This window comes from Amblyomma mixtum, chromosome 1 (genome assembly GCF_055824585.1).
Source record: "Amblyomma mixtum isolate Tamu chromosome 1, ASM5582458v1, whole genome shotgun sequence".
NCBI classification, from domain to species: Eukaryota; Metazoa; Arthropoda; class Arachnida; order Ixodida; family Ixodidae; genus Amblyomma; species Amblyomma mixtum.
This window is the reverse complement of record NC_143012.1, coordinates 311708113-311736068: the sequence shown is the minus strand read 5'-3', so window position 1 is coordinate 311736068 and position 27956 is coordinate 311708113. Positions and strand designations below refer to the sequence as shown.

Sequence of the window (27956 nt, the reverse complement as noted above, 5' to 3'; positions counted from 1 at the left end):
TTTTTCGTTGTAGAAACGAAAGTAACAGGAGCCTTACGATAGGATAAAGAAAATCAGTTTGACTTTTGGCTCCCAGTGTTTTTTTTTTTTTTTCAATAGCGCAAGTCGTACCTGAGAGGCAACAGCTGTATCTGTCAAAGTTCTGGCAGAAAGGATCCGCATTTTGTTCGAAATAAAAGCACTACGAACAACCTAAGCTTGCCAGTAAACAAGAATTTCTTTCACTCACACCTTTCTTTTCTGCCGTGGTAAATCGGATGGTTCTGAGGTTGATACCTCCGGCATTTTCGAGATGCCACTCCTTTCCCTTGTTCGCTCTCTCCCATTACTGTAGCGCCTCTGTCAAAGAACGACGTAAGGAAACAGGTGGAGGGAAGGAATGGTCTGCGATTTAACTTGAGGCCACCTTTCTTGTATTTTTTTCTGAAAATGCGTGCTCTAGCGCAATGTAAACACGGAGCCCCAGACCGTCACACTATCCTGACGACAAATAACGTGATCTCGCCGGTGCTTCACTCCACCGGATTTGTCAACACGGCCAGTATTCGTTCATGCTTTGATGGGCATTATTTACCGTGGCTGCGTGGCCAGCTTGCAAGAATTCCAGGCAACAGGCTTGTCAGTGAACGCTGCACCAAACTCGGTGTAATCGGATTCAGTGCCCGGTAACGTTTAACAAGGAGGTGTTTCGTTGCAGCTTATATCCTCCTTGAAATCCACGGGTTGCGCTTGGCTGTATATTTCTGCAGCTGCGCATCAATGACTCTCAAGCCACTTAACCTTTACTGCAATGGGCTCATAAAGCACACATCAGTGCACGCTTTTGAGATCCAGCTTGCTACGTTGGCAAAGGCTTACGAAGCTTATGAAGTCAACAATAACGCGCATTAAAACTAAACCTTTGCGGGGGAATGCATCGACGGGTATATGTAACAAGGTATATGTAACAATTTAATAATTTGTTTCTGTATTTATAAATAGTTTACACAGCCTGAAGTTGTGTTTACAGGAATGGTACATACATACACACAGTAATAACCACCAGATATCAAATAAATTTTGAAGAAGAGAAGAGTCATTCTGAATGAAAGTAAGTTTTGGTTTTGTGGGGTTTAACGTCCCAAAGCGACTAAGGCTATGAGAGACGCCGTAGTGGAGGGCTCCGGTAATTTCGACCACTTGGGATTCTTTAACGTGCACTGACATCGCACAGTACACGGGCCTCTAGCATGTCTCCTCCAAAAGAAATTCTAGCCGCCGCGGCCGGGATCGAACCCGCGTCTTTTGGGTCAGCAGCCGAGCACCATAGCCACTGAGCCACCGCGGCGGCCGAATTAAAGTAAGATGCATTTACACACAAACAGAAAAAAAAATATTACAATGTACATGAATAACTTCTGCGAAGAAAGAACTCACACCAAGAACGACGCAAGGTAGAAATCGTAAAGCAGCACATTGAAAAAGTTAGAATGAATCTTTCAGTAAAAAAAACGGAGCTATATACATAATATAGAACTATAATGAAGTACAACTTCAAAGCCAATATTGTCGTACGTTTATATGAACTTGCGGTCTTAAAATTCTTATTTCTTCGAGACTATTAAACTAATTCAATGTAGAACTGTGGGAAACTGATGGTTCCAGGCAATATCATTCCGTGACTGCAAATGGAAAGAAAGTCACAACGGCAAGAAATTTCGTTTAAAGTCATGGAGTGTTTATACTTTGCGGCTCTTGTATAGGCTATGGCAATTTGATTATTATATACTGGAATTATGATACACGAGTTGGTGCAGAACTGTACATAGTACTACCAACATATTATATACTTCTGTTGGTACTGCTCGGTTTCCCTGGCTTAGCATGCGAGCTTTTTGAAGTAATTCATTTCGCGAGTCAGACATTTTCTATTTCTAAAAAACATGAAATTCTCTCTGTGTCCCGTCAAGTTGTTGGCTTTTGCATTCTAATGATCTTTTCAAGATCTTGTTAGATAACTCTTCGACTTCAGGTGGCGTCACTCGTAGGAGTCCTGCTGCTGTGAGTGGATTTACATGCGACTACCAACAGAAGTTATGCGTGGGGATCAAGCCAAGATATTTACATTCGCTTATTGGGGTTAGTAGAGTCGTCTATGACTATGAAAACTATGACCTTTGTCATTGACAAAAAAAAAACGTATATACGTTGAATATCATTTGTAAATCCATGCGACACTTCGATGCACTGAACAGGGCGTTGTTCAAGGCAGCATGATCGTGAGGTGACCGAATTTTACGATAAAGTATGCAGTCGTCTGTGAAGAGTGTGATATTCTTATGGATATTTGTGCGAACACGAAGCGATATGCAAATTTGTGGTAACCCGGAGATGACGTGCACTATTGATGAGGCCTGCTCACTAACTTGTACAAACTAAAAAAAGGTTAACTAGCCATTAATATATAAGGACGGTGCCATCGCCACCAATGAAATATTTGCAAATGAAGCCAAATACTGAAAGGTCTACTGAATGATACAGAGGGCAAAGCCTTCGTGGCTTCTAAACTTAACGTTCAAATATTTTCACAGACAATAGCTACATACCCATCCGGGAGGATGGAAGGAGTAGCGGATGCATTCCTGCCAGTTTGGCTCAACCGTTTAGTGTAGTATCCGGTTCATACTCTGTCCAATTGTTTGGAATACGTCACTGGTCTTGAAAAGCGCAATGGATCCACAGATGTTTATCGGTAACCTGAATGCTATATGAACGCACACGATGTAATAGGCTATCAATGACTTTACAGTAATAAGCAATCATTATATCCATTATATTATTAATGTGAGTTGCTTAAAACCAACAATATTTCGTGCGCAGCGCCCTAATGAATTCTGCTTTTCCATCGCTCTGCATCGCTTTCGTTTGTGGTGGTCCAGACAGTAGCCGTCACAGTTCTTCCCTGTCCCGTAGGAACGTCTTTCGGCGAACCTGCACAATTCAAAGAAGTGAAAACAATTTCCACGAGGTGTTTACAAGTATGCACGCTACTCAGAGGCATTCAGAAAACACGGCCTCATCACACGGATTTCTCTTACCACACAAAAAAAGGAAAGATAATACTGGGTAACAGGTTTATAGGAGTATCGTTTCTCTTTCCTTCAGTATTCGCAGACGTGGAATAATACAGTTCATGATCAAGGAGATAAGCGGGGCCGCCGAAGGACATGGCTCCATTCTTCTTAAAGTGTCTACCTTCCTCGGGATTGGTCGTCTCTCAGGCGCCTTGGTAAACGTTGAGATGTCGAGAACTGTTCAACCTTAATTTCGTGCTTGGAGCTTTCTTAATACGGATTTCTAAAGTGTTTACGACGCGAAGCATTTCGGCGGGCGCAATTGTTTTCGTAGTTACACCTTCAGTAAAAAGCTACGGGCCACCCAGTTTATCACGGAATGCCATCAGGAATGAGGTTACGTGTACACTGTAAATAACTGATTTAGTTTTGGAGGCGCTGTGCATGTGCTGGTATTCAGCGTCACTCCATCATTTTTTTGGGACATCTTGTATGGACTTTCAGTTTCGCGTCCACATTTAACACCACGGAATTTTAAAACACCTGTATTCATTATTCTTTCTCTGATCTTAGGGCACGCTCGCTATGGGTTCCGCGCTTTACATCGACGATAGCCGTCGATAATCACTGCTTTTTTTATTTTTTATGAATTTATCTCAGAAATCGAACGCAATCCTTTAGTATAAAGGCACTGATGCATGTGTGGCACGCAGAACCCCCAGCAAGGGTTAACAGAAGAAACGCCAAACACGACCGCACATAAATGCAATTCCAGGCTGTAAGTAATGATAAGTTGTTATTCAGCTGTCCTTAGTGGGCGAAGTGGATGTGCACAGCAAACTTTCATTAGATATTCACTATGGCGCGTATTAAACAAGTAGGTTGATCCACGTATGTGACTGAAACCAATGCAAAATATGCTCTATCCAATGAGACATGTTAAAAGGTATGATAAGCTAGTAATGTGCGGCGTCTTTTATCTGCGAGGAGTAAAAAGATATTCCTTTTTAAAGTTTTTCAGCAAATATTGCGTGAACAATACAGGCTGTGTGTTGTTTCTAAGGCAAAAATGATAAGTGTATACATGTCTACATGTGTTACCGATTGTGTCCTTTGTTACGATTTGTGAGAAGCACCGTGTCTCAAGGAAGAATTAATAACAAAAGGCAAAGAATTCCAAATTCTTTTTTTTGATATTTTTACTGATCGACTACAGCAATGTGTGAAACTTTTAAGGCTTTCGTTCTAGTAGTAAGACTGTGTTAAGGTTAATACTAATTACCATTATTTTAATAATAACGGCGCTAAACAAATCTCTTTATCCATTTTTCGTGTCATACTATCAAAAACCGCTGGGTACTCACTTGAGTTTTGAATGATGTCGCCTAATAAACCCGCCTCTTCTTTTTCTTCCTCTCGCTTGTTGAGTCCCAAGAGGTTTCTAACTGCGGTGAAAATACAAAAAGAATGACCACTGTGCGTCTAATGGTAGAACTTAGGGTGACGTCTAGGCACATGGTATGCTTTGATGCAAAGAGCGATCTCGCTCGCATGCATCGATGCATGTGAGCATTTACAAAGGCTGCCAGATCTTGTACAACATGAACTGGTGGGCGAGTTGGTCTGACATATTTTCTAGTGAAGCAGTTCAGCGCTGTGTTTGTCCTCTTCTTCCGTTGGCCTTGTGCCGTTGCGCTGCTTCACTAGAAAATATGCCAGATCTTGCACATTCTACGTACTTGTCGGCCAAAAATAACAAAATTTTGAAGAGTGAGCACTTCAGTGAGCTGACCGATCTAAAGTATCCCAATACACCTGCGACGTTGTCTTCACAACTTTTGCAAGTACAGCAAATCTTTGCGACATACGTAGCCTGATCGCTCGCAATCAGCGATGTAAATAATTCAAGCCCCGGAGACTTTGGGAGGACCGCTTCAACGCCTTCGATGCCTGATTACGCATGCACTCATGGGCTTATCGTTACAACCCAAGTATTGGGCTTAATATCAGTGAATCGCCTAGATACAGATGTCAGGATTTAGGCATACGCATCACTACAGGATTATGACTTTTTTCTTTGTTATGAAGCCGGCGTCGTCGGAAAGCATTACGAAAGGTGTGCTGCGATGGGGCAATCTATCGAGGCCAGTGTTTGCCAGCGCCCTCTATATTTTTTATTGCGCCCCAGTCCGGGGCTTAATTAACGACGTCGAGTAATAGTCATTGCGAGCTTGCGTAACAATTGCGCTAATCATCTGATTATAAGAGTGACGGGGATAGCACACCTCCGCGGACGCACGAGGATTGCGCACTCTATCAAAATATTTCTCCCCCTCCAGTTAATAACCTATAGGCCCTAATTATACCCTCTAAGCGGCTGGATGAATTTCGGTGCAAGAGGATTGCAAAACGCCTCGTCCTAGGATATATTAGCGCACTTTAAGTAAGCCCGGTTGGTTGAAGCTGATCCAGAGCTTTTCACACAGACGTGTCTCGCCGCCTACCGTTTTGATTGGGCGCGAAAACATTGTGATAATTAGTCTGCGGGTTTCCGGCTCTCCTAGGTAGCCTGTAAAAACAGCTGCGAATCATGTGCTTCGCTCTCCAGCTTCCCTATATATTAGATATTACCTGAAGACAAAACATATAATCTAAAACATATTGATATTTACTGGTTTCCAAACCGGATAAAATAAACTACATATTTAAAGGTTCCCCACAGCATATTACACAAAAACATTATATACATTTAGCATAGCGCGTACCACCATCACTAGTGCGCATGCGCAAACCGCCCTGATGCTGCTAGCTGGCTCCACATTACCGTTAACTGCCGCATGCGTGCCGCGTCGAGACCAACCAGCGCATGCGCAGTTGCGGGACGCGGCAAGAGGTAAGCGGTAGTGGTAGCTGTACGCGCTATGCTGAAAGTATCTATTTACATTTTCTGACGCCGGAAAGTATTTTCAAAGTGAAACGTAATTGGGGCTTACTTGCTTCAATAAAACGGTTGAATATGTCTGCGGGAGAAAGACGAAAGGAAAAAAGACACCTCTTGTTACAATAGACATATCTGCGCACAATACGCGTATGCCTGTATTGCTTACACGTACCCGGTCTGTAGGCATACAAGTAGACGAGCGTGATGACAATAACAGCGAGCACCCCGAGAATACAGAACGGCACGTAGTCGCACTTCAGGTGCTCTTTGTGCATGGCCCTGCAGAGACGGTGGATCGGCTGACGTCAGCAACACTGGAATTAACATGCGTCATTTTCCAGTATTCTACGCTCTCTATTCCTGGCCTCATTAAGAGGCCTACTTTATTTACGCTCAGTTTTCATACTTTCCTAGCTCTTCGCAGTTATACATCCGCAAACGAAGACGGAGCGGCGGCCTGAGAAAGCAGCTTATTAACGGCTATTTTGCAAACTACCTTAACGGAAGGCATACGTTCATATCGGAAGGTATGCGCTCTTAAGGGAACAGGGTAGGTAAATATTCTGAAAAAAATTGATTTTTTTTTTTAATATTTAGAATTCCCAATCTTTCCTCCTCGATTCCCATGGGTCACTTGCGTGTGCACCAAATATTTACCTCGAAAATTGACTTTTTTCGAAACCTAGGTGGTGACCGACCACGCCTCATTCCACACCTATGAGAGATCTGTATGTCTCCTAGTTTGAAAAAAAAAAGACAAAAAACGACCGTTTTCTCCATGTTTAGCAGAATATTTATTGCTCTCGTGCCAACAGCAGTAAACACCTAGCGTTCCGTTTTTAGCCAAAACAATTCTCAGACGCTGCCTGTATAACTCGCGACGCGCGTTGTTTTGCTTCTCTTTCGGCTTGATTTCACAGTCAAAATCGGTTTCTTATTGCTTTGAGGCTAGATTCTAAGCGTTCATGATATGACGAAGACGAAGAAGTTATTTCAAAAGTGGCGATTTCACGGGAATCGTCACAAGTTCGTTCCTCATGGTACCAAGTTCTCGAAATGCATTCCGACGCTGGACGCAGCGGCCGCCGCGTGCGCGTCTTCTTCAAAGCTGTCGCACTCGGCAGCACAAATGGATGACCTAAACGCAAGTTTTTGTGACTGTGGCTATGCTCTGATAGATACTGACATGCTGTCGTGTGCCATCGTGAAAGCTGTGCGCGTAAAGTGTGCAGTGGAGACTTGCAGCAGCTCGAAAACGCAGCACAAAGAGGTGGCGTAACTGCGTAAGGTGCTCTTCTTCGCATCAATTCGAGAAGTCAAAAAAGACAATGTCGGGCCTCTATGAAGTAAACGTGATGATTGTATATGCCTTATGATGCATAGCAAAAGGTGCAGCTGCTGGGAGCGACGACTGTACTTTGCATACAGGGCTGCACAGCTGGTTTCAAAAGAGGCCCGAAAAGCAAGGCAGCAAACAAAGAGAAAGATTGACTCTGGAGGTGGTTACAAGGCTGGTGGTTATTGATCTGATACATCCGCATGCATTTATAGCGTGCAGGGTTAGAATAAAGTGTTTTTATTTACTTCAAAGCTATCTATCTCGAAATGTCAATTTTCGCAACGTTTGCCCCTTTTTCTCTGGAACCGCAGCAGCTGGAAACATCATTTTTTGCCAACATTATTGCGGCATAGGAGGACATCTATTGAACCAGAATTATAAAAATTAGTTCATGGGATTTTGTTTCACAAGCTATTCATTGGCCATTTTTGCCTGAAGAATGAGTAGGTTCACTAAAAACAAGAACAAGAAAAAAGCCTCTTTTTATTACAAAATACTTCTGGTTCAGTAAAGAGAACTTGGAGAGCTAATTTCAATGGTACCAATATGATTGTTCTAACCTTAACAGATCCTGAGAAAAGGGGTCCCAAACATTGGCTAAAATACATGGGAGGTATAGGGCCGATCCTGCCCCCTTAAGTCATAATAATATCTTTGTTTCTGTTGCCGCGTATAGTTTGCCATCAGCCTGTGGCTAAGGCTACTTCACTCCCATCTTTAGCCTCAAGTTGCTTGAAGTTGTGGACGTAGGAAATTAAAAAAAAAAAACACGTTCAGTCATGTTTCCACCTGGAAAGAAACTTCTCAGGTCATTGAGCAGCCGAAGCCCCGCCGCGTTTAGAAACATAGGAGCGGGGGAAAAGGGGGAAGGGGGAGGGGGGGGGGTGCTCGTGGAGTCTGGAGGCGGGCGATTGTACCGTCTGCGCTGTCCTCTGCTACGAGGCGCAGTTTGCTGTTATTCGCTCATCATGCCGTTTGAAAACTGCGTTTTAATGAAAGGCTCCCTAGGCTGTCTAGTTTCAAACTCTGTTTTAGCGAAAAAACGTAGCGCACGGGACAGCATGTTGTAGTCCACGAGGAGCTTGTGTGATTCGGAGAAACACCAGCTGAAAGAACACCTGTTGGGGTATGTCCGGCTTCACAATGCATATTTAACGTGACGTTTTAGATATAACTTTGAAATGAAGTTGCATAATATGTCAAAGCCTTTTGTATACGAACGGCTGCCTTCATGGGTACACTGTAAAATGAGAAATCTTTCAAAAATTTTTGTTTACATGTGTCGCTATGGGTCACATTTCCGTCCGGTACGCCCAGCCGGGGGTGGCCCTCACACGCACGCATCACGCTCTTCTAGAAATAAATCACTTCAAAATGACATTTCGTACCTTCATAATCTGTTCTAGGGTGTACTCGGCTTCTCATCACGAAATAACGGGCATAGGGTCACTGGAAAATCGCAAAACTTCTTTGAAAAGTTTTGTTTGCTTTCATTTCTATGGAAAGCGGTCCCACTCGGGATGCAAAACAGGGCACTGATGGCGCTGAACGTAGCGCACAGGGTGAGGCGCCTACCGAACGCACAGTGCCAATGCCGGGTAATTTTTTTTTTTAACGTTTACCAATTTTTGTTATGAAAACTGCGAGAGATAGGTCGGCGCAGTCCGTGAAAGTGGATTGCACAGTAAGTTGTAACTAAAAAAGTAATGAACTTTTTATTTCGGTTCAAGGGGTCAGGATTATATTGCGAAATTGAAGGCCGTCAACATCGAAGGTTTTTAGAAATTCTTACTTTTAAATTTTCACATTCTGCAATGTGGTTCGAAATAACGAACTTCAATAATACGCAGTTGGAAGCTTGTTGAATTGGCTTTTCTGCAGGGCATATTTTTAAAGAAGCGTGGCTATGGTTGGGATTGTCAGCGAAATCAAGTTAACTCCTTCTACATAAAGAAATACACAAACGGCCTCTGTATATGATGTATAAGAAATGCGAGCGACGCCATTTTATTAATATGGAAGAAAAAACCAATTCCACGGGCATTTAGATCAGTATTTTTGACGTCAGATATTTCGAACCAGATTGCCGATTAATAAATTTAGAAACAGGGCTCACCTTCGATGCTAACGGCCTTCGATTTTACATTATGACCTTTCTTCTAAAATGAAAAGGTTGATTATTTTTTTAGTTAATTAATCACCTAATTATTGTCCCTAGGCAGGCAGCAACCTTCGCCCTGCTGTAAAATCCACCTGCACAAACCGTATCGACGTATCTATCACAGTTTTTAAACAATTTGTAAACGTGAAAAAAATTGGTCTCTATACTAATCAGGAGCACTTCTATATTCTCCACTCATATAAATTAACTCTGAGTGAGAGCTGCATTACATGGCTGCCATCTAGGGCGAGTTGCTGCTTTTTGATGACGTACAACGCAAGTTACATCTCATGCGCAGATTTCGTAAAGCTGGGTGGTATATATGCCATCGCTGACGCAGATCCAACGGTTGGTTTCCACGGCTGAGGGTTGTACAAACACAGAAAGCTATCACCACCAAAGCACTGCTGAGGAGAGTTTAATTTCTGCTGTCATTTGCTTTTAGAGGCACAAAGATTGGAACTTTCTGGTTTTGTTCTCTCCAGCGCAAACGCAAGCGAGCACTGTTATTTGTGTGGCGAAATTTTCGCTTCTCGGCTTGCTGTGCATGAACTCGCTGCTAAGTAAACGTTAAACACGCCAGATGCTTTTATTTAGTTGATTTGAACCTTCATGTGTCTTGGTTAAATTTCCCATTCCAAGGCAACCGCATTCCGGCCAAACAGGCCATTTCCAACCGTTGACAAACGGTGTTTTTTTGCGGAGATTTTCTGAAGTACTTTTTTCTCGTTACTGCAAAGTATCTTTGATGTGCGGTACTCATACATTATCAAATATATGTTTGGACTATATAACTGCACATATAATTAGGACAGAAGTAGGACGGTGTATATGTTCATTGAGAATGAGGTCCTTACACAACGCGGGGGGGCATCTACTATGCGATATTTAGATGAGGCGACGCCATGGCTCCCTGGCGGCTACCTAACCTCATACTTACAGCAGTTAGCGTTCCGACACGCGTGGAATCATCTAACACCCGCTGCGTGCAGCAATCTCGCATATATTCCAAAGCAACATTTTTGCTCGCGCGTAAAGGGCTGGAAATGTCTCCCGGAAGTCGCATTTCCCGTCGCACTTGGGAATTACACATTTTTATGCTTACTTTGGCGGAGTCGACAATTTGCACATTTAGTTCTACCCGCATTCAAGAGCAGCTGTAAGCATGCTGCTTACTACATGGCAAGTTACAAAGCGACTTGGGAATTTTTTTTATTTAAAGAGAGAGCCGCAACTAAAATTTGTGACAAGAGCTTGCAAAAGGGGCCCACTCTGCGAGAAGAAAAGAGGAGCGACGACACAGCGCAGGCTACCCTTTCAAGGGCTTTATGAAACGAGATTTCTTAACGTGCTGTGTAAAAAAGGTAAGCAGAAAAAAAATAAAACGAGCGCCTATATAAAGGCGCGGCCACTTGCCTCAGGTACCGGTTCTTCTCTTTGAGACCCACGTACGTTCCGTCAGGCATCTTGAAACCACGAGTGGATCTCTTGCGCGGCTTCTTTTCCGCGGGCTTCTTTGCTTCCTCTTCCTTTTTCTCTTCTCCCTCTCTCTCTTCCGCCTTCCCCTTCTCTTCTACAGCCTCGCCTTCTTCCTTTCCCTCATCCTTTTCCAGCGCTTCTCCCGACTCGCCGCGATGCGCCCCTTCTTGGCCGCTTGATGGCTGCCCTCGCTCCAAATCTGCGAAAGTTGCCTTCGTTAAAAGTCAGGAAGTAGCCGACGGTAGAGCCTCCGGGTGAAAAAAATTTCGAGGAGACACTTGAGCTCCACCTTAAAGGTATGAAGCGATATCTTAATGAGCTAATTCTCTTATTTGCAGAAGGTCATTCTCTACTTTACATTCATAGATCCCTGGGAGTGCTCGTACCCCTCCGGGCGCAGTGGTGCAACGGTTAAGCGATGCGCCACTGCCCTGCGATGGCATGTGCTCCAAGCGGTGGGCCTCGTGCGGCCCAAGTTGCTCTTCCAGAGAGACCGTTAATTCAACTGCCACCTGCCACGGGGGGCAGTTTGCTCACTATTCACAGGGCAGGTTGTGATGACGCCACAAGGTCACGTGACTTAGGCTGCCCACCTGCTTCTTAGGTTGCTCTCTGGGAACTACCTGCCAGAGCCAAGACCGTGATTTTTCGCTAACTACGCCGACAACGCCAACTCCTGGTTTTCTGCGTAACGCCGCCTTTAACACTATTGCGTTAAAATGAACACTACGTGCAGGCGTTCCTTGAGACTCACACCGCGCCTGAGGTGTCTATACTGCGGTTCACACTTTTCAGGAAGACGAGTGTGTCTCGATGCTCCGAGGCAAATTGTTTGGGAAAACATTCACCGCAGTCAGTTATTTTGAGCGTGGCAGTAGCTTTTGGGTTTCATTTACTCATTAGCGCAACTTGCCGCCATTAGTCTACAATATTGAAGAGTTAGTGAGAGGGGTGCAATTACAAACAGGGTAGATTACATTCCACTAAGTAAAATGTCGTCGAACTGTCTTTAGTTTAGCGAACAGGTTGCACCTTTATATGAACTACGCGTGTTCCAGCGTTCCCTAGCAAAGATGTGCCATGACGACCGCAAATGTACGCGGGGGATGATAGCGTTACAATTGCCCTGAATAGAACTGCTAAGTTCAAGTACATCAACTTTATCACATTAAGCATGGTTATCGGAACCTGAAGTATCAAGAAGGAACTGCTATGTTTTCATGACGACCGTTTAACCAGAGACACAAAAGCATGCTTTACTGATTTCGCATGCATGAATGACTGAACTGAGGTAGACACATGATGATTGATTCAATTTTCCGAGTTTCTTTAGCGGGCACGCAAAGACAATTTTGCGCCGGTCAGAACCTCCTGATTAGTGCTACATAGAAGACGACGATGAGCCCGCAGTACCCTGGGACGGAGCGCTTGTGCAAGGCCAGCCGCGGCACATATATGCAAGACACGATTGCGACACATACACGCAAGTGACAATTTTGTTAAGCTCTCAACCTCCATATTAGTGCTTCCCCACTCAGAACGCCATAGCAACGCGTTCAAGAGTGGGTGACAGCAGCACCGCAGCTTCGTTCGCTACTGGCGGGAACATGCGCCCCATGGGTGCACTTTAAATACGAATACGTCTATATGGGAGTAGAAAGCGGGTAGGCTGTCGTCCCTTTTTATAGAAGGGTGTGCACTAGAGGACAGCTTACTCTCTGTTTACTCCTTCCTGTTTATAGTGCAGTTTCTCCTGCGGGCTACTCTCTCTTCCAGTAGACAGTAGATTAACAGTTTGGCAGTGTATATGGTGCGCTTGACGATATAGACGTCCAGAAGGTTTCAAAAACCAAGATTAGAGACAGCGGCAGAAAACAAAAGTGCCAAAAATTTCCAGTCTTCCAGAACAACAACACCGTCTAAGTAACATCGGGTACAAAGTGTCAGATGGAGGACTCTGACATAGCTCTGAGAACGCTGTCTACAATATCGAACCCGGGTCGGGCTCGACACGGGTACAGAGGGTTTGTGCACGGCTTTTGATTCAGTATTGCGGCGAGAAGTACATCTGGGGCTTTCTAGCAGCGACACAAATGAAATAGGGCCGTAATGTTGGTGGGGAAACCTTACTCAGTGATTATTTACTTAATTTTGGCGTCTATTAAACTTGTGTTTTCCTCATGACAGAAAAATTACAAACAATACAGTTTTTTTTTTTTAACTGCTGCTTGCAGCGTCTCGGCAACGAAGAATTGCCGAAGCTAAGATATTTTCAGTGGTTTAATAAATGCGTACGATACTGCTTTTTGGTTTACTCTAAGTGACAGAAAGCTAATTGGTATACTAAGTTTAATCACCGTCACCGACACCGCAATGCAAGCTACTTCGACGCCACACCACGTTGAACTATATAAGAGCAAAAAGCGCAAAATCCAGCAGCCGGCTGCACTACAGCGACGTTCATAGCGCAACGTTGTAACGCCTGACACACGACTCAATTGCGGGAGAGTGTCTGCCTGCAGAGCCCCGCTGTCTTGGGCTGTTTCAACTATCAGCGAGCCCAAGCGGTCGTATACACCGAAATAAGCTCCGAATCTGCTCGGTTTTGCGCCACTACTCACGACTTCAGATTTTAAGACTCATAAGAACCACTCGAGAATAACGTTCATTCGACTGCTCCAGAGGCAGCCGCCTGTTCACTCAGTCTTTGAGTGTCTGCCTTTGCCTCCCATAAAAAGAATCTCTACGCAACGAGAAACGCATTTCGAGAAAAGCATATTGGCTTAGGACCCTTGCCGTCTTCAAACACATGCTACGCAATAAGCAGGCGCTTTTATTTCTTTTCGCCTCCATAAAAACGCGGCCAGTTCGGCCAGTGAGAAACAAGAACGGTCATTACCAAGGCTGCAAGGATGTTTTAATATTTAGACATCGTGGGCTGTAAAATACTATCGAATAAAAATCTAGAGGAAACGCAGTTTATTGCTGCTGTGTGCAACCCTTTACGTTTGGCTCTCGGAACTTCGGGGCCATTCGCGGACAGGATGACTGTTCAAAACCCGGAGTGGGAGAACTTGCCTTATCTTTTCATCTTTTGATTTTTAACAAACCAGTTGTTTTTTTTTTAGTATTATTATGACCAGTGTCCTTGCCGACAACATTTTTGCTTGCGAAACAAGAGACTTCATGCACTCAGTGAGCAATTCCCTTCTTGAGCTACTGAGAGTACGACCCCGGCCGGGCCGGGCTGCAGCCGAGTTTAGCATGCCGGAATGGGCTATGTAGAGCGATGATGTAGCGGGAACATCATCACTCTAGCAGTAGAGCGATGATGTAGCGAGTGATGATGTAGGCTTGAAGCCATAGGCCAGGGCCGGGCTCGGGCTTTGAGTCTCGGGCGCGGGTTCGGCAGGGGCCTCAGAATGCAGAATTCTTCTAGCCGACACATGGGTGGCAGGATAAAGGATACCTAGGTTGCCCCTACATGGGCACATGGGTCTACATGGCAACAGACAGGATGAAAGCGTGTTCGTATGCAACATTTGCGGCCAAGGTCACCAACGTGACCAAGTCCACGGGACGAGATACCTAGTCTGTTGGATGCACGTGACCTAGGTAGCAGGTGGGCCACCTATGTCACGTGATCCTGTGACATCACTATAGCTCTCGGCTACTGACCCGAAAGACGCAGGTTCGATCCCAGCCGCGGCCATCGAGTTTCGATGGAGGCGAAATTCTAGAGGCCCGTGTGCTGTCCGATGTAAGTGCACGTTAAAGAACCCCAGTTGGTCGAAATTTCAGGAGTCCTTCATTACGGCGTCCCTCATAGCCTGAGTCGGTTTGAGGCGTTAAACCCTCATAAACCAAACAACCATATTGTGAGCAAAACTGTTCACCTTGGTAGCTGGCAGTAGAAATAATTATTGATCGCGAAAGGTTCCGCGGGAAGAGCAACCTAGGTCTCACAAGCCTAATCCGTGGCAGTACCTGCCATCGCAAGGACAGTTGCGCATTGCTTAACCGTTGCACGACTGCGCTAGCAGTAGTATGAGGACTCCCAGCGATCTATGAATGCAAAGTAGAGAAGAATGGCCAATTCCGTACATATATATGGGCAATGACCCTTTACATCTATCACGTCATACCCTTAAGGTGGAGCTTAAGTGTTGCCTTATGTGTTTAAGCTTAAATGATTTGCAGGGTAGCAAACCGATCATTCTTCCGATCAACCTCCCTGCCTTTCCTCTTCTTCCTCCTCATCCTCCTTAAGTGTTCCCTCCAATTTTTGTTTTTGTTCGCGGCCTTATCAGTAGGCAGTTTCGTCCAGTAAGCGTTTCAGTATGGGAGTGACCATTTTAACTGAGAGCTTGCACATGGCTTAACATGTTTCTAAGGATCACAGCGGTTGAAGGAAAATTTGTTTAGGTCTGGGCCTTCGACCCTGGACCATCAGCTGCCTGGGGCACTCGCTCTACCAAATAACCTAACCAAGACAGCTAGGAGATGGCAGAGTGAGGCCAGAACTCAAAGCGAAGAGGGAATGATGCTAGTCCAGTGTTTCATAGTTTTCATTTTTCAACATCGTGGCTGCATTCTGGCGGTTGGTAATGAGTCATCACTCCCTTGAATGAAATATATTTACCTCGGAGAATTTCTCCAGTACACTGTACTGACGTTATTCCCAATCAGAGTTGTTGATCAAATCGACTTCATACTGCAGTCTGCTGACGGTCCTGTTAACTCAGTTGATGGACAGACCGACAAAGGGAAACTATGGTATGGTGTTCAAGGCAAAGACCAGGTCGAAGTTTTTTTTTTTTTTTTTGAACTGCGAAGAATCGTAAATGGCACTTAAGGCTCCCATTTAGTCGTGCGGCTGTGCTCAGGTAAATGATGAGTTATTTGAAATCTACTCCATCTTGGGGAACTGCGCTAAACATGTTGGGTTGTTAGCACGTTCGCCAGTGAGTCTGCGTGCCTCCTATCATCTGGGCTGCCTTCACAACCATGTGGCTAAAAGTAGTGCCGGAGCCAACTGGCCAGTGTTTCGCACTGACACCGGCGTACCTTGCTGGTAGGAGGCGCCACCAGCCTGCGGAGCGGTTTCCGGCGTGGCTATGAACAGCTCGGGCGTCATTTGATCCTGCGTGGCGGCGTGGCAGTAACGCTGTGAGCGCGAACGCTCCTCATAGCTCACGGCGCCTTCGCTTTTCATGATGGCTGCGGACAGCGTCGGAGAGGAGGGCGCCCCGCGCACCGAAGCAGCGGATGGCGCCTTGGCGCCTGCTTTGGACGAGACGGAGATCTTGGAGACCCGGCGTTCTCCACCGGCGTGTTTGCCACCAGAGGCCGTCGACGACCTCCGCTTGGATGGCGCGTGTTTTGCGGCCGAGGTCTTCTGCAGACCGGAAATCGAGTGACGAAGCTGAGCCGGCGGGAAGACAGAATACCTCTTAACGTGACAGTAGGCCCTAAAGGGAATAAAACCTCGGTAGCTATATCACTCTCAGTGGCCGTTGCTAAGTGCATCTATTACTGAGTGCAGCTATTCTCAGTTCCCTCACCCTCAAGGACGGTAACGTATCTGGAAATCTTCTTTTTATATAGATGCGTTAAATCCGATAGCAGCCATGGGTGTTCCTGAAGGAACTCCGACAACCACAGCGACACAGGACGTAGCAGAATGCACCACTACTAGCTTACAAGCGAGCGCCATTATTGGCGTGTGTGAGCTGAAGGAAAGCAGCTAATCCCATAAAAAAGAAGCTTCAATTATATTCACAAAGTCTAAAGAAACAATGTGCCCATTCCCGTGGTATCAAACCGATAGACAAAGCTCATGTTCTCTCAGATGGTATTTTTCATTTCACTGAGAGAGTTATTGGGGACATGCTATTACTCCAGTACAAAACGCCTCGTGATTCCCCCAATATGCGTTTCGCGATACCGCTTTTTCTTGTTGGCAGGGCGTGGTTAACCTTGCAAGCAGTGAAAGACAACTTCAGAAAGACTTCTTCGGCTACTAGCAGGTGCGACAGCAGCAGGCGACAGCAAGTGCGACAGGCGACAGCAGGTGCGAATAAGGCGACAGCAGGCGCGAAATCTCTATGCTCCGTCTTGACTCCCTGCAGTGGAGTCGAAGCTACGAGCGCAAGGCGATATCTTCCAGATCTGCGTGCTTGGATCGCGCAGCGCGTGAGAACAGCGAACTTGTCAAAGAGCGTCGTCTCTCCCGCTTGCATGTAGCTCGCACCTCATACAAAACATTTATGAGATGGAGTATAGGCACATCTGTAGTGGAATATAGTGTTAACCAGGACTCCGTGCACTCTGAATGCGTTTTATTGCCCTCACTACGTGGCGGCTGGAGCAGCTTAACATGGCCCCCATCCTTTGTCGTCAAGCGTAGCAAAAGACCGCTGAAAGTGTAATACACCGCATGACAATCTCGCTTTGAGCAATAAAAGCCTTTCCGCAAAATCATTCATGGGAATGTCACCGCAGGAAGATAAGTGCAGAAAATCGATATAACTGAGTTACTTATGCAACCATGTGTTTGTCTCCCTTAGAGAGGGATAAAAAGGAAAGACGAGCGAAGAGGCAGAGAAGCCTCTGAGCTTCCGCACGAGCGACTGCTCACAGTTTTATGCTTCATTTGCATGCGTGCCAAGGGAGTGTTCACCTCTTGCCCATGTGTCTTGCCGGGCGGGCTTTCGCTGCTCCCAGGCTCGGCCGATGGTTTCTTGACGGGCGGACTCCCACGGGCGGCGGCTTTTGCTTCTTCGTCGCAGGCGCCTGGGGCGTTCGGGTTTTCTGGCCCGTGAGCATCGGTGCCGCTTCCAGCAGGGGCGTGGGAAGCGGCTGCCTGGCCTTCAGGCTTTGGGGCAGCTCCCTGAAGATCGGTCTCAGAAATCAGATTGAATGGCGGCGTTCCACGTGGCTCTAGTGAAAAATTACAAGACTGCACTTAAGTCTGCTTAATAGCGGAAAAGCGAGAGCCTTTCCCTGTCCTCTCTTTCTCCCTGCATTTTTGTTTATATTTTAAAAATTTGTTTCTTCTTTCCTATTTTTGCTTTCATTTGTTTTTATTATTATTATTATTTTAATTTTTGTTTTCAGATCACTGCGACGACCCGCATGAAACCAATATGAAAGCAAAATATCCGCATACTACATCGATGCCATGGCTATTCTGACGTCCAAGTGCTATATCGACGTCCATGGCTATTGCGACGTCTAAGTGCGTTTTTGGCGTTTAATTAATTATCCCACATCAACCAAATTTGGAATTTAGCGAGATTTTTTCACCCACTGCCTGATGTAATAAAGTTGTTTCTTTTTTTCACATATCTTTATAGAAGGACATGAACGAGCGGACAAAATTTGCGGGCACTTTTTGATGACGCGTACTCAGTCATATAATGCTCTTCGCATTAATAGTAATACTCTCAAAACGCCGTTCTCAATTGTGATGCGAGAGATGAAAATTGAAAGCTGGAAGCTGGGACAGGAAGCAACGTGGATGCGGGAGCAATAGAGAGTAGAGGATGTTTTACCCGAAATATCAACAGTAAGACCACTCAGCTGGATCTCTGTGAAGTAACCGTGACATTCCAAGCGCGTTGCCATGAAATCGTAAATTGCAAAAGAAAAGAAAAAAATACGTGCGCCGACAACCGATATGTTTTGCCGCGAAGTTTTACTGCGGTAATTAATGCCCAGACAGATGAAATTATTTGTCCACGAGATATGCATGTCCAGCATTCTCGGACCAAAATTTAAAAACTGGAAAATTGTAAGATACTCTAATGGAAATATTGAAGAAAATGGTCAATTCTTCTGATCTGTAGCAATAGGTTTTTAAAGAATTCTATCGATCGCATCCAGCAGTTAAGACTGCCATAGAGAACCAATGCGGAAAGCTCTTGATGGCAGCAAAAACGTTAATAGAAAAAAAAATGCAAGACTGCCATCGGGTGATCTGCGGATATATTGACTGTTACAGCTAAATCTTCCATTATACGAAACAATTGCGTACATAAACGGTTTCGCGTTCAAAAATGCTTTCGTGCAGAATTTTAGGGTATGGATCGCTTCTGGACGTTTGAGAATTTCAACGAGTGATGGAAGCGGGGATGCTTTGAACGCAAAAGTATGAACTAATGCATTGTATGTACAATTCAAGTATGACAAAAAGCTGACCGAGTAGCATTTGTTTTCTTTCGAGTGAAACGAAAACTAGAGTTACAGCAATTAGACACAAGGTTCTCATCGCGCCGCATAATTCACGAGCACTTAAAGTAGCTCAAATATTCTGGAGATAACAAAGACCTGTTGCTCTAATGGTTTTCATTTTTTCGCTTTTCTTGTTAATACCTACACTTGATCACTAAATTTCAGAGACAAAAGCACTCCACAGCCCTCACACCTATGTCGAGTCATAGCTGCCACATATCGCTATTTCTCGTTATTGTTAATATGGCCGTGGTAATGATTTATTTCCACAAAAACACAAAACAAACAGGATAAGTGCTGACAGCAGCTGCTGCATTTGTCTCGAGCACCCGATCCGCGGCAAATAGAAATAAAAGGATACAGCAGGCACTGCAGCTGTAGAGGTGGGAGGTAAAGGGTGGACAACGTAGAGCAAAGTATTTAAAATTTCCATACAACTACTTACAGAGATGTAAGGAGATTAGAAAAGGGTCCGAAATAAAAACCGATTTTGTGCGCATGAGCTCTCCGGACCTATGCTCAAAAGATCATTTTGCACGAGCATTTCGGTTGCCGTACTCCGTCACATCGGTGACTCACTGTCTTGGAGCTGCTGGGGTGGTGTGTCCTACAGTTGGGGCGCGGCAAACTACAGCTAGAGTGGGGCATTATATGGCTGCCTGTTCGCGGGGCAGCAGATGCGAGAGTGCCCCATCACATTTCAGTGCGGCTGCCTTTCAGGTAGCAGCCACGGCATGAAGTCCGACTTACGACGAACGTGCACAAGCTCACAAGAGCCCTTTCACTGATGCGCGCACTGCCTCGAGACCATAGGAGTAAGGGATCGTTAGTGTACGCGGGGTCATCGGAACGCGGCTGGGGGTGCTCAAAGCGAAGCGTCTCCTTTCTTGGAACGCGGCCGCTCGCGAACGCGCCGGCAAGTACGGGTGTCCCCCCACCCGCGGTACCGATTCGCACACGTGCTGGCACGAATGTGTATTTGTGTTTGTTTTTATGTTTATGTAGTGGTAGATAGGGTGGTTTACCTTGTTGAAACCGGAGGGCTGGCCATGCCCTTGAATAACCAATCATGTTAACAGCACAACACGATTGGAAGCTACGAAATGTGGGCCGGGCCTTTAGGGCTTTAAAACCGGGCCCCGGAGAGGGAAGCAGGGTTCTGCGCTAACGTGAGATGCTATGCATCTTCGGCTATGCCGAGTAGGGGCCTCCCCTAGTGTTAGCCAGTTCCACCTTTTTGTTGTTAGGGTTCTGCGCTAGGGTGAGATGCTATGCATCTTCGGCAACGCCGAGTAGGGGCCTCCCCTAGTATTAGCCAGTTCCACCCTTTCTGTTGTTTGTCCTTTTGCCGCTTAAATTGTGTCCAGTGCCTTAACTTGTATATGATTGTAAATATCTGTACATAAACACAAGTGTTCGCCTTACCCCTGCGTGTCAACTCATCACAAGACCGTCTCTGACGGGGCACCCCTGGTGCTCAGAGCTTCAGTCTTCGTGTTAAACCAACCGTCTCTGGCGGGGCACCTCTGGTGCGAGGAAGATAAAGAACCTGTGAAACTTTACTGGCGCAGTCGACAGGATCCTGCGGCCATCGGAAGACGGTGCAGGAACAAGATTGAAGACAGGGAGAAAGGTGACGATCAGGCAACAGCAGCGTTCGAGAAAGGACCTGCGGAGAGACGGCGGCAAGGACGTAAGGACCACGGCAGTAGTCCAGCGACGCGGGACTGCGTCCGGTCAAGGAAGCAGCGCGTCGTGAACTCGACGGTCACCGGCGGGTCGCAGCAAGTGACGACAGCGGGCACAGGACCAGCGGCGTGCGGTGAAAGTGGCGGTGGACTGCGACGCCAAGGAGCTGGCAATGCGGATCGACGCATCGAAACTGTGTTTCCTTCGTCGCATTGTTAGCGTCCCTGTGCATGTGTTCGAGCCGGTAGGACAGTTGAGGGGTACAGACGGCGGTATGGAGGGCTATCCATGCCGGCCCTCAATCGATGTGAGTTACCAAGTGGAATTAGCGAAGGCGCGCTTAGCGTACTTTCAGGCTGAACTTGCGAAAGTGAATGGAGGAAAGGCGCCGCTGTGCGAGGAGAAACCTCAGGATGTTAAGTGCGTCTTGGAGGAATTAGAAGCAAAGCGCCAGCAGCTAGCGCTGGAGCTCGCTGAGCTCAAGGAGTCTAGGAAAGCTAGTGGACTAGCGAGGGACAACTACTCCGATTCCCGAGAGGAGAGGCCACCTGTGCTGGAAGGTAAAGCCTTATGCTTGTCAAGCACAGGTCAAGAAAACAGCCAAGCAGAAGTAAAAAGTGAGCCCGATTTCTGTGAAGCTGGAGTCGCAGTTCAAGAAAGCAGCCTGACGGAACGCAGCGTCGCGGTATCAGAGGCGGTGAACGCGCACGCCGACGACACGGCCGCCCAGGTTAGCTCAATCCCAAATGACACCAGGGACGCGGACGCGTGCTCAGGATTGTTGGAAGTGAGTCTCACAATTCCAAAAACGCGGTCTCAAGCAAGCTGCGGAAAAGAGCATTTAGCTCAGCAGGGAACGGCCAGCGACGACAGATGTCAGATCGCGGAGCTAGTAACCGGTGAAAATCTGGCGTTGCTGCAGACACACACTGTGTCGGCCATAGGGCATGAAGTGCCCCGTAGCGTTCCTGGTGACAACAGCCCTACATCCGAGGCAGAGAGCGGAGGTGGGCCTGCTGGGCCAACCGGGCAGAGCGCCGCGCAGTTGAACGCACCAGGTGTGTGTCCGGCCAGGTCATTTGAGGACCCGGAAATGAGTGGCGACTTGCCACAAGGCAAATTAGGGTAAATTCACTGCGAGGGGTCTCATGCAGCCTCAGAGTTAGAAGATGCCATGAAGCCGGAAAGCGCTGATCAAGGAGGTTGCGGCAATTCCAGTGTTTACCTGAGCAGGAGCAGGGCAAATGGCTCGAAGAGAGGCAAAGTAGAGAGAGGCAGGTGCATGGCTTTCACGCTGAAAGTCGACGCGAGGAACAGTATGTTCCGTGCTAAAGGTCGGCATATCAAGTGTAGCGAGACTGACTGTACTGCTATATTTGGACGGGCCAGGGGCTATGCTCTTTACGCACCACGCGTGTCGTACTGGTGCGCCGGAGAGAGAGTGCTCTCAAGTGCGTCGCATGGTCAGAGATTTTCACCTATCGATGACCAGGACGTTTTTGATACTGGAGGGCACCGTCTTTTCAGTTCACGCCCCGCTGTGGCATCGGCCTAATGGGCATAGTGGCCATTGGGCGTTGATCGTGTCTATTGAGACGCGTGGTGGCTCGAACGCACACGGGGGCGCTCGGTGCGACTAAGGAGGCTCACGTGGCCACTTACGGACGTCGTGCGAGTGCTACTGAACGCTCCAGTTGCGAGTGCCTGTGTGTGTGTGTGTGTGCTCGTTCGCGAGCAGGACGAGGGTGCGTACTTTGAGGTGGTGAACTGGGTGCAACCCACCAACTTGGACGCTGTGTTACGGCGCACGGCAGGCATGCCACTGTGTGTATTTAAGTGTGCATTTTCTTAATGTTGTGCGCCGCCGCGGTGGCTCAGTGGCTATGGTGCTCGGCTGCTGACCCAAAAGACGCGGGTTCGATCCCGGCCGCGGCGGCTAGAATTTCTTTGGAGGAGAAATTCTAGAGGCCCGTGTACTGTGCGATGTCAGTGCACGTTAAAGAACCCCAGGTGGTCGAAATTTCCGGAGCCCTTCACTACGGCGTCTCTCATAGCCTTAGTCGCTTTGGGACGTTAAACCCCACAAAACCACAAAACCAATCTTAATGTTGTGTTGGTGCCCGTGTGCATTTTTTTGTTTTTGGTTTTGTTGGTGCCAGTGCTGGTGTAGCTGCGGCATGTCACCCACAGGGTGGTTTTGTGACCTGTGCCGATCCCTTTGTTTTAATTCTAAAAGTGGCATTAGAGCCCTTTGTAGAATCTTGGGAAGGGCGTGTAAGGGATCGTTAGTGTACGCGGGGTCATCGGAACGCGGCTGGGGGTGCTCAAAGCGAAGCGTCTCCTTTCTTGGAACGCGGCCGCTCGCGAACGCGCCGGCAAGTACGGGTGTCCCCCCACCCGCGGTACCGATTCGCACACGTGCTGGCACGAATGTGTATTTGTGTTTGTTTTTATGTTTATGTAGTGGTAGATAGGGTGGTTTACCTTGTTGAAGCCGGAGGGCTGGCCATGCCCTTGAAGAACCAATCATGTTAACAGCACAACACAATTGGAAGCTACGAAATGTGGGCCGGGCCTTTAGGGCTTTAAAACCGGGCCCCGGAGCGGGAAGCAGGGTTCTGCGCTAACGTGAGATGCTATGCATCTTCGGCTATGCCGAGTAGGGGCCTCCCCTAGTGTTAGCCAGTTCCACCTTTTTGTTGTTAGGGTTCTGCGCTAGGGTGAGATGCTATGCATCTTCGGCAACGCCGAGTAGGGGCCTCCCCTAGTATTAGCCAGTTCCACCCTTTCTGTTGTTTGTCCTTTTGCCGCTTAAATTGTGTCCAGTGCCTTAACTTGTATATGATTGTAAATATCTGTACATAAACACAAGTGTTCGCCTTACCCCTGCGTGTCAACTCATCACAAGACCGTCTCTGACGGGGCACCCCTGGTGCTCAGAGCTTCAGTCTTCGTGTTAAACCAACCGTCTCTGGCGGGGCACCTCTGGTGCGAAGAAGATAAAGAACCTGTGAAACTTTACTAAAAGGATACAGCAGGCACTGCAGCTGTAGAGGTGGGAGGTAAAGGGTGGACAACATAGAGCAAAGTATTTAAAATTTCCATACAACTACTTACAGAGATGTAAGGAGATTAGAAAAGGGTCCGAAATAAAAACCGATTTTGTGCGCATGAGCTCTCCGGACCTATGCTCAAACGATCATTTTGCACGAGCATTTCGGTTGCCGTACTCCGTCACATCGGTGACTCACTGTCTTGGAGCTGCTGGGGTGGTGTGTCCTACAGTTGGGGCGCGGCAAACTACAGCTAGAGTGGGGCATTATATGGCTGCCTGTTCGCGGGGCAGCAGATGCGAGAGTGCCCCATCACATTTCAGTGCGGCTACCTTTCAGGTATCAGCCACGGCATGAAGTCCGACTTACGACGAACGTGCACAAGCTCACAAGAGCCCTTTCACTGATGCGCGCACTGCCTCGAGACCATAGGAGCGCCGTAATATCATCCGAAATGATCCCCAGCGTCCTGTAGGCCGCGAGCATATCGCGACGTAGTCTGGCGAAAACAGCGCAGTGGAGAAGTAGGGCATCAAGTCTTTCGACCGCGCCTCAGTCACAGCACGCGTGGCTTGAGTCGACTCCGCGACATACCTGCCGGGCTCCAGTCCAAACACAACCGACGCACAGAACAGCGTAGATCGCTGTCGGCCCAACAGCGAACGAATGTTGGTAAGCCGAATGCGCTTGCGTTGAGTGAGGCGTGGGTCAGAGTGTTGTTAACGAAGGATTCTTAATCTGCGAAAACCTGCTTTGTCGCATTCACTGCGTTGTTCTGTTCAAGAAGTACCGAGCAAATATTTGTCTCAACTGGCCACGCCCTTGTAAGCACTGCAATATAATGACGAGGAAAAGTACAGACGCACATAAGCAGGTAGTGACTAAAATAGAGCAGACGCTACTCAGAATTCCGCGGAGAAAAAGCAAACATGAACCCCGACGGAATCTGTGGACGTTAAGGAAGCCGTTATTTTAATGTCAACAACCTTTGGTGTTCATGTGTAAATAAAAAATATAGGAGTCTTTCGTACCTCTAGAGCCCGCTCTTCGTTGGCCTTGTTTGCTTGGCCACTCTCTTGAGACGCCATGCCGAGGCTGCAAGGAAAGCAGACACTGCAGCCTCTGCAAGCCGAAGACATTGTTTTGTTTAAGTCAGTGGATAACGTTGGAGCGGGAACCTTTTTCAGAAAATGCACCAGGTCAACGGCAGCTATTTGCGCGCGAAGTAGATACCGTAAGTTACCTAAGGTTGAATATTAAAAGGCTAGCAGCGAGGACTGCGCTCCCGTACTAATCAGCAACAATGCATGAACTGGTCTAAAATGTAATCGCGGACCGACTCTGTACACGCTTTCAAGAAGAGACACACGACCATGACGCCACAGAAGACCTGGTACAAACTTTGCGAGTCCCATGTGTAATTTTGGGAATCTTCATATTTGAATGTTCCTCCCTAATGATTCTTTCTTCATGTGCTATTCTCTCATAACGTGCCACGATCATTTATCAGCCAGAAGTTTTGTTCCAAGGAATCACAAATTTACCTCTGAGTTAAAATACGACGTTAGGCGTGTAAGGCATTTTTGGAAACAAGTACGCGAAAACGACTTAACGGCGTGGTATATCATATAGCATTGCGTGGCATGACTTGGTACAATAATGATATGGTACGGCATGCACTGGCACGGTGTTGTATAATGTTGATACACCTTTTGCCTGCTCTCCCTTGCTTTTCATTAATTTTTTGCCGGAAACCGAAATAATGGTTAAAAATAAAATGAAATGACATCGTATGGCATCGTTTGGTACGTGAGGTTTAAGGTGCAAAAGCTGCACATAAAGGTTTTTGGACACTGCCGTAGTGTCCTGGAGTCTAGACGTCTCGCTAACATAAAACAACAAGATTTACGGACGATGTGTACATAGCACGAACTACCGATTTCAGCGTTGCACTCCAAGAAAAGAAAAGAGAAGAATGTAAAAGATGGCGACAGAGCATACTATATAAGGTAAAGGTTTCTTTATGTCAACGAGGCTTTAGTTTTTAATCGACAAAGTATAGAGAACAAGAGGCAACGTAAGACTGCACAAAACAAGCTTCGTTCTGTCATCCCCTTATATACCAACTGCTTAACATCGTTTTCTCTATTCAAGCAGCGCATTACAGAAAGGTTAACTCATGCCTATCTTCCACCACTTATTACCCCATCAACCGCCGGATAACGAGCTTTTCCTAAAAAATTGAAAAAAATCAAATATTGTGGTCTGATTGATGTCCCCTGATATAAGCTTTAACGAGTTAGAGCACAACGAGCTATGAAGGCTGCAGCGCGCTATTCTGCAGGGAAAAAAAATACAACGACGTTGTTCTCAAAAGCTTTGAGTTTCTATAGGGAAAAATCAATATTTCCTTTCCGCAGTTATCGCGCCTCATTTTCGAGGAAACTTTTGAGAACGACGTGGTACGCCAGAGTGCGAGGAGAGCAAGAATGCATCGTAATCGTTGAGTGGTTGAGATAGATTGGGCTTTCTCACGTAACAAGAACACGGAAATGCGAGAACGAAAATACAGTACTCCTGTAGATGGGTGACAGAGTGAGAACAAAGATAAAAAGAAGCAAGCGTGCCTATTTATTCCCCTAATGCGTTCTATAAACTGAAAAGACCTCTCCTAATGATTATCTAATTTCGAGCAATTAGGCATTAGAGCTGCATATTCATAATTTACCCCTAATATCTAATCCTTTCTATGCACATAAAGCTAGCATGTAGCTGCTTTTACTAGTCAGGTACAATCGTGTTGAATTTCATCACCGTAAGGGTAGAAATCGGGGATACCACTTACGCCGGAAAGAAAGTAGGTTTTCCTATCACTCTACGGACAATGAGCTTTGTTGCACATAAAAGACAAAGCTTAGTGCCTCTAGGAACCCTGATTGGTTCATGATTTGCATCGCTGGCTCTGAATATTCAATCGCGCTGAAAAAATGGGGAAAACAGGCAGCTCCTTACCTGCAACCACTGGGGGCGAGCTTGTTTCGAGCTAGCGGCAGCTCACTGTCTTTTTTTCTTCTTCTTTGCGAGACCGGGCCGCAGCACGTGTCCCAAGGGGAATTTTCTTCCTCGTCTTCCCAGAGAGCCTTCTCTTCCTGAGGCTTCTTTCTTCGCTTCCGCTGAAGCAATCCGAGGGGTAAGCTCATATTTTCTCTTTTAGGTGCAACAGCTGGATAAAACGTCCTTGCAGTTTTTTCGCCTTTCACATAGGTTGGATAAAGACTCTTTCGGACCTTATCATCGCACTTTTTTTTCCTTCCTGATGTAAGGCAGCGGTAACGTAGGAAGTATGCGGCCGCCGGGGTATTGAATGCATGCCGAGTGCAGTAGCTATGGAAAGGGCCAGACGCGCTGCAGGCAGCGTTCGCCGTCAGACATATTTGATTCAAAAGCGTAGCCCGAGAGATAAAAAGGTGCTTGGTGTGCACAACTCGAACAGTTTAAGAGAAGATACACCGCACTGTTTCTATGCAAGGCCTGTTCGCACTACTCTATGTGTTTGCAAAACCTCACCACTACAGCGCTCCGCTCTGAATGGTGTGATCTCTGATCAAGGGTATGGATTAGCTGATAATATGGTATGGTACGGTATGGTACGGTATGGTGTGGGATGGTATGGTATGGTATGGTATGGTATGTTATGGTATAGTGTGCTTCATGCAGAGTATGGTATTTAACGGTGGTGGTGCATTGTTGGTGGTAAGGGATGTCGATGGTATGGTACGGCATGGTTGGGGATGATATGGTACGGCATGCTATGTTATGGTATGTGGCATTTAATGTCATTACATCGCAAGTCAAGCGAGCATTTTCGCGTGCACAGGAGCCCACATACAAGAAGACCGCGCATAGCAACAGTGGATAGTAAACGTTGCTAGAAAACTCCCGAAGTAGAACAAACTGCCTCTTATACGAAGCTCTCCGCTTCGACTCTTGAATACAGATGATATGG

At 46.6% G+C, this 27956-nt stretch overlaps 2 protein-coding genes across 2 annotated transcripts; both read right to left on the bottom strand.

The window, feature by feature from the left end:
- Positions 1–2788: 2788 nt before the first annotated feature.
- LOC149372445 (uncharacterized) lies at positions 2789–6269 on the bottom strand. Its single transcript, XM_089586348.1, has 4 exons — positions 6167–6269; positions 6047–6073; positions 4418–4498; positions 2789–2970 (listed from the first exon to the last, which is right to left on the bottom strand). The coding sequence occupies exons 1-4, from the start codon at positions 6267–6269 to the stop codon at positions 2864–2866; spliced, it is 318 nt and encodes a 105-aa protein (XP_089442474.1). The 3' UTR covers positions 2789–2863.
- A 4568-nt stretch (positions 6270–10837) lies between these two features.
- On the bottom strand, positions 10838–27396 carry LOC149372444 (uncharacterized). Its single transcript, XM_089582094.1, has 5 exons — positions 26963–27396; positions 24982–25045; positions 17656–17865; positions 16041–16371; positions 10838–11172 (listed from the first exon to the last, which is right to left on the bottom strand). Exons 1-5 carry the CDS (start codon positions 27148–27150, stop codon positions 10838–10840), a joined length of 1128 nt encoding a protein of 375 aa, XP_089438220.1. The 5' UTR covers positions 27151–27396.
- Positions 27397–27956: the final 560 nt, after the last annotated feature.

Coding starts and splice junctions, on each gene's coding strand:
- LOC149372444 (XM_089582094.1), bottom strand. CDS start 27,150: ATGAGCTTACCCCTCGGATTGCTTCAGCGGAAGCGAAGAAAGAAGCCT. Junction 17,866..24,981: donor ACGAAGAGCGGGCTCTAGAG/GTACGAAAGACT, acceptor ACCGATCTTCAG/GGAGCTGCCCCAAAGCCTGA. Junction 11,173..16,040: donor TGGCGCCTCCTACCAGCAAG/GTACGCCGGTGT, acceptor CAACTTTCGCAG/ATTTGGAGCGAGGGCAGCCA.
- LOC149372445 (XM_089586348.1), bottom strand. CDS start 6,269: ATGCACAAAGAGCACCTGAAGTGCGACTACGTGCCGTTCTGTATTCTC. Junction 6,074..6,166: donor CTTGTATGCCTACAGACCGG/GTACGTGTAAGC, acceptor TTTCTCCCGCAG/ACATATTCAACCGTTTTATT. Junction 2,971..4,417: donor CGACATCATTCAAAACTCAA/GTGAGTACCCAG, acceptor TGAATTGTGCAG/GTTCGCCGAAAGACGTTCCT.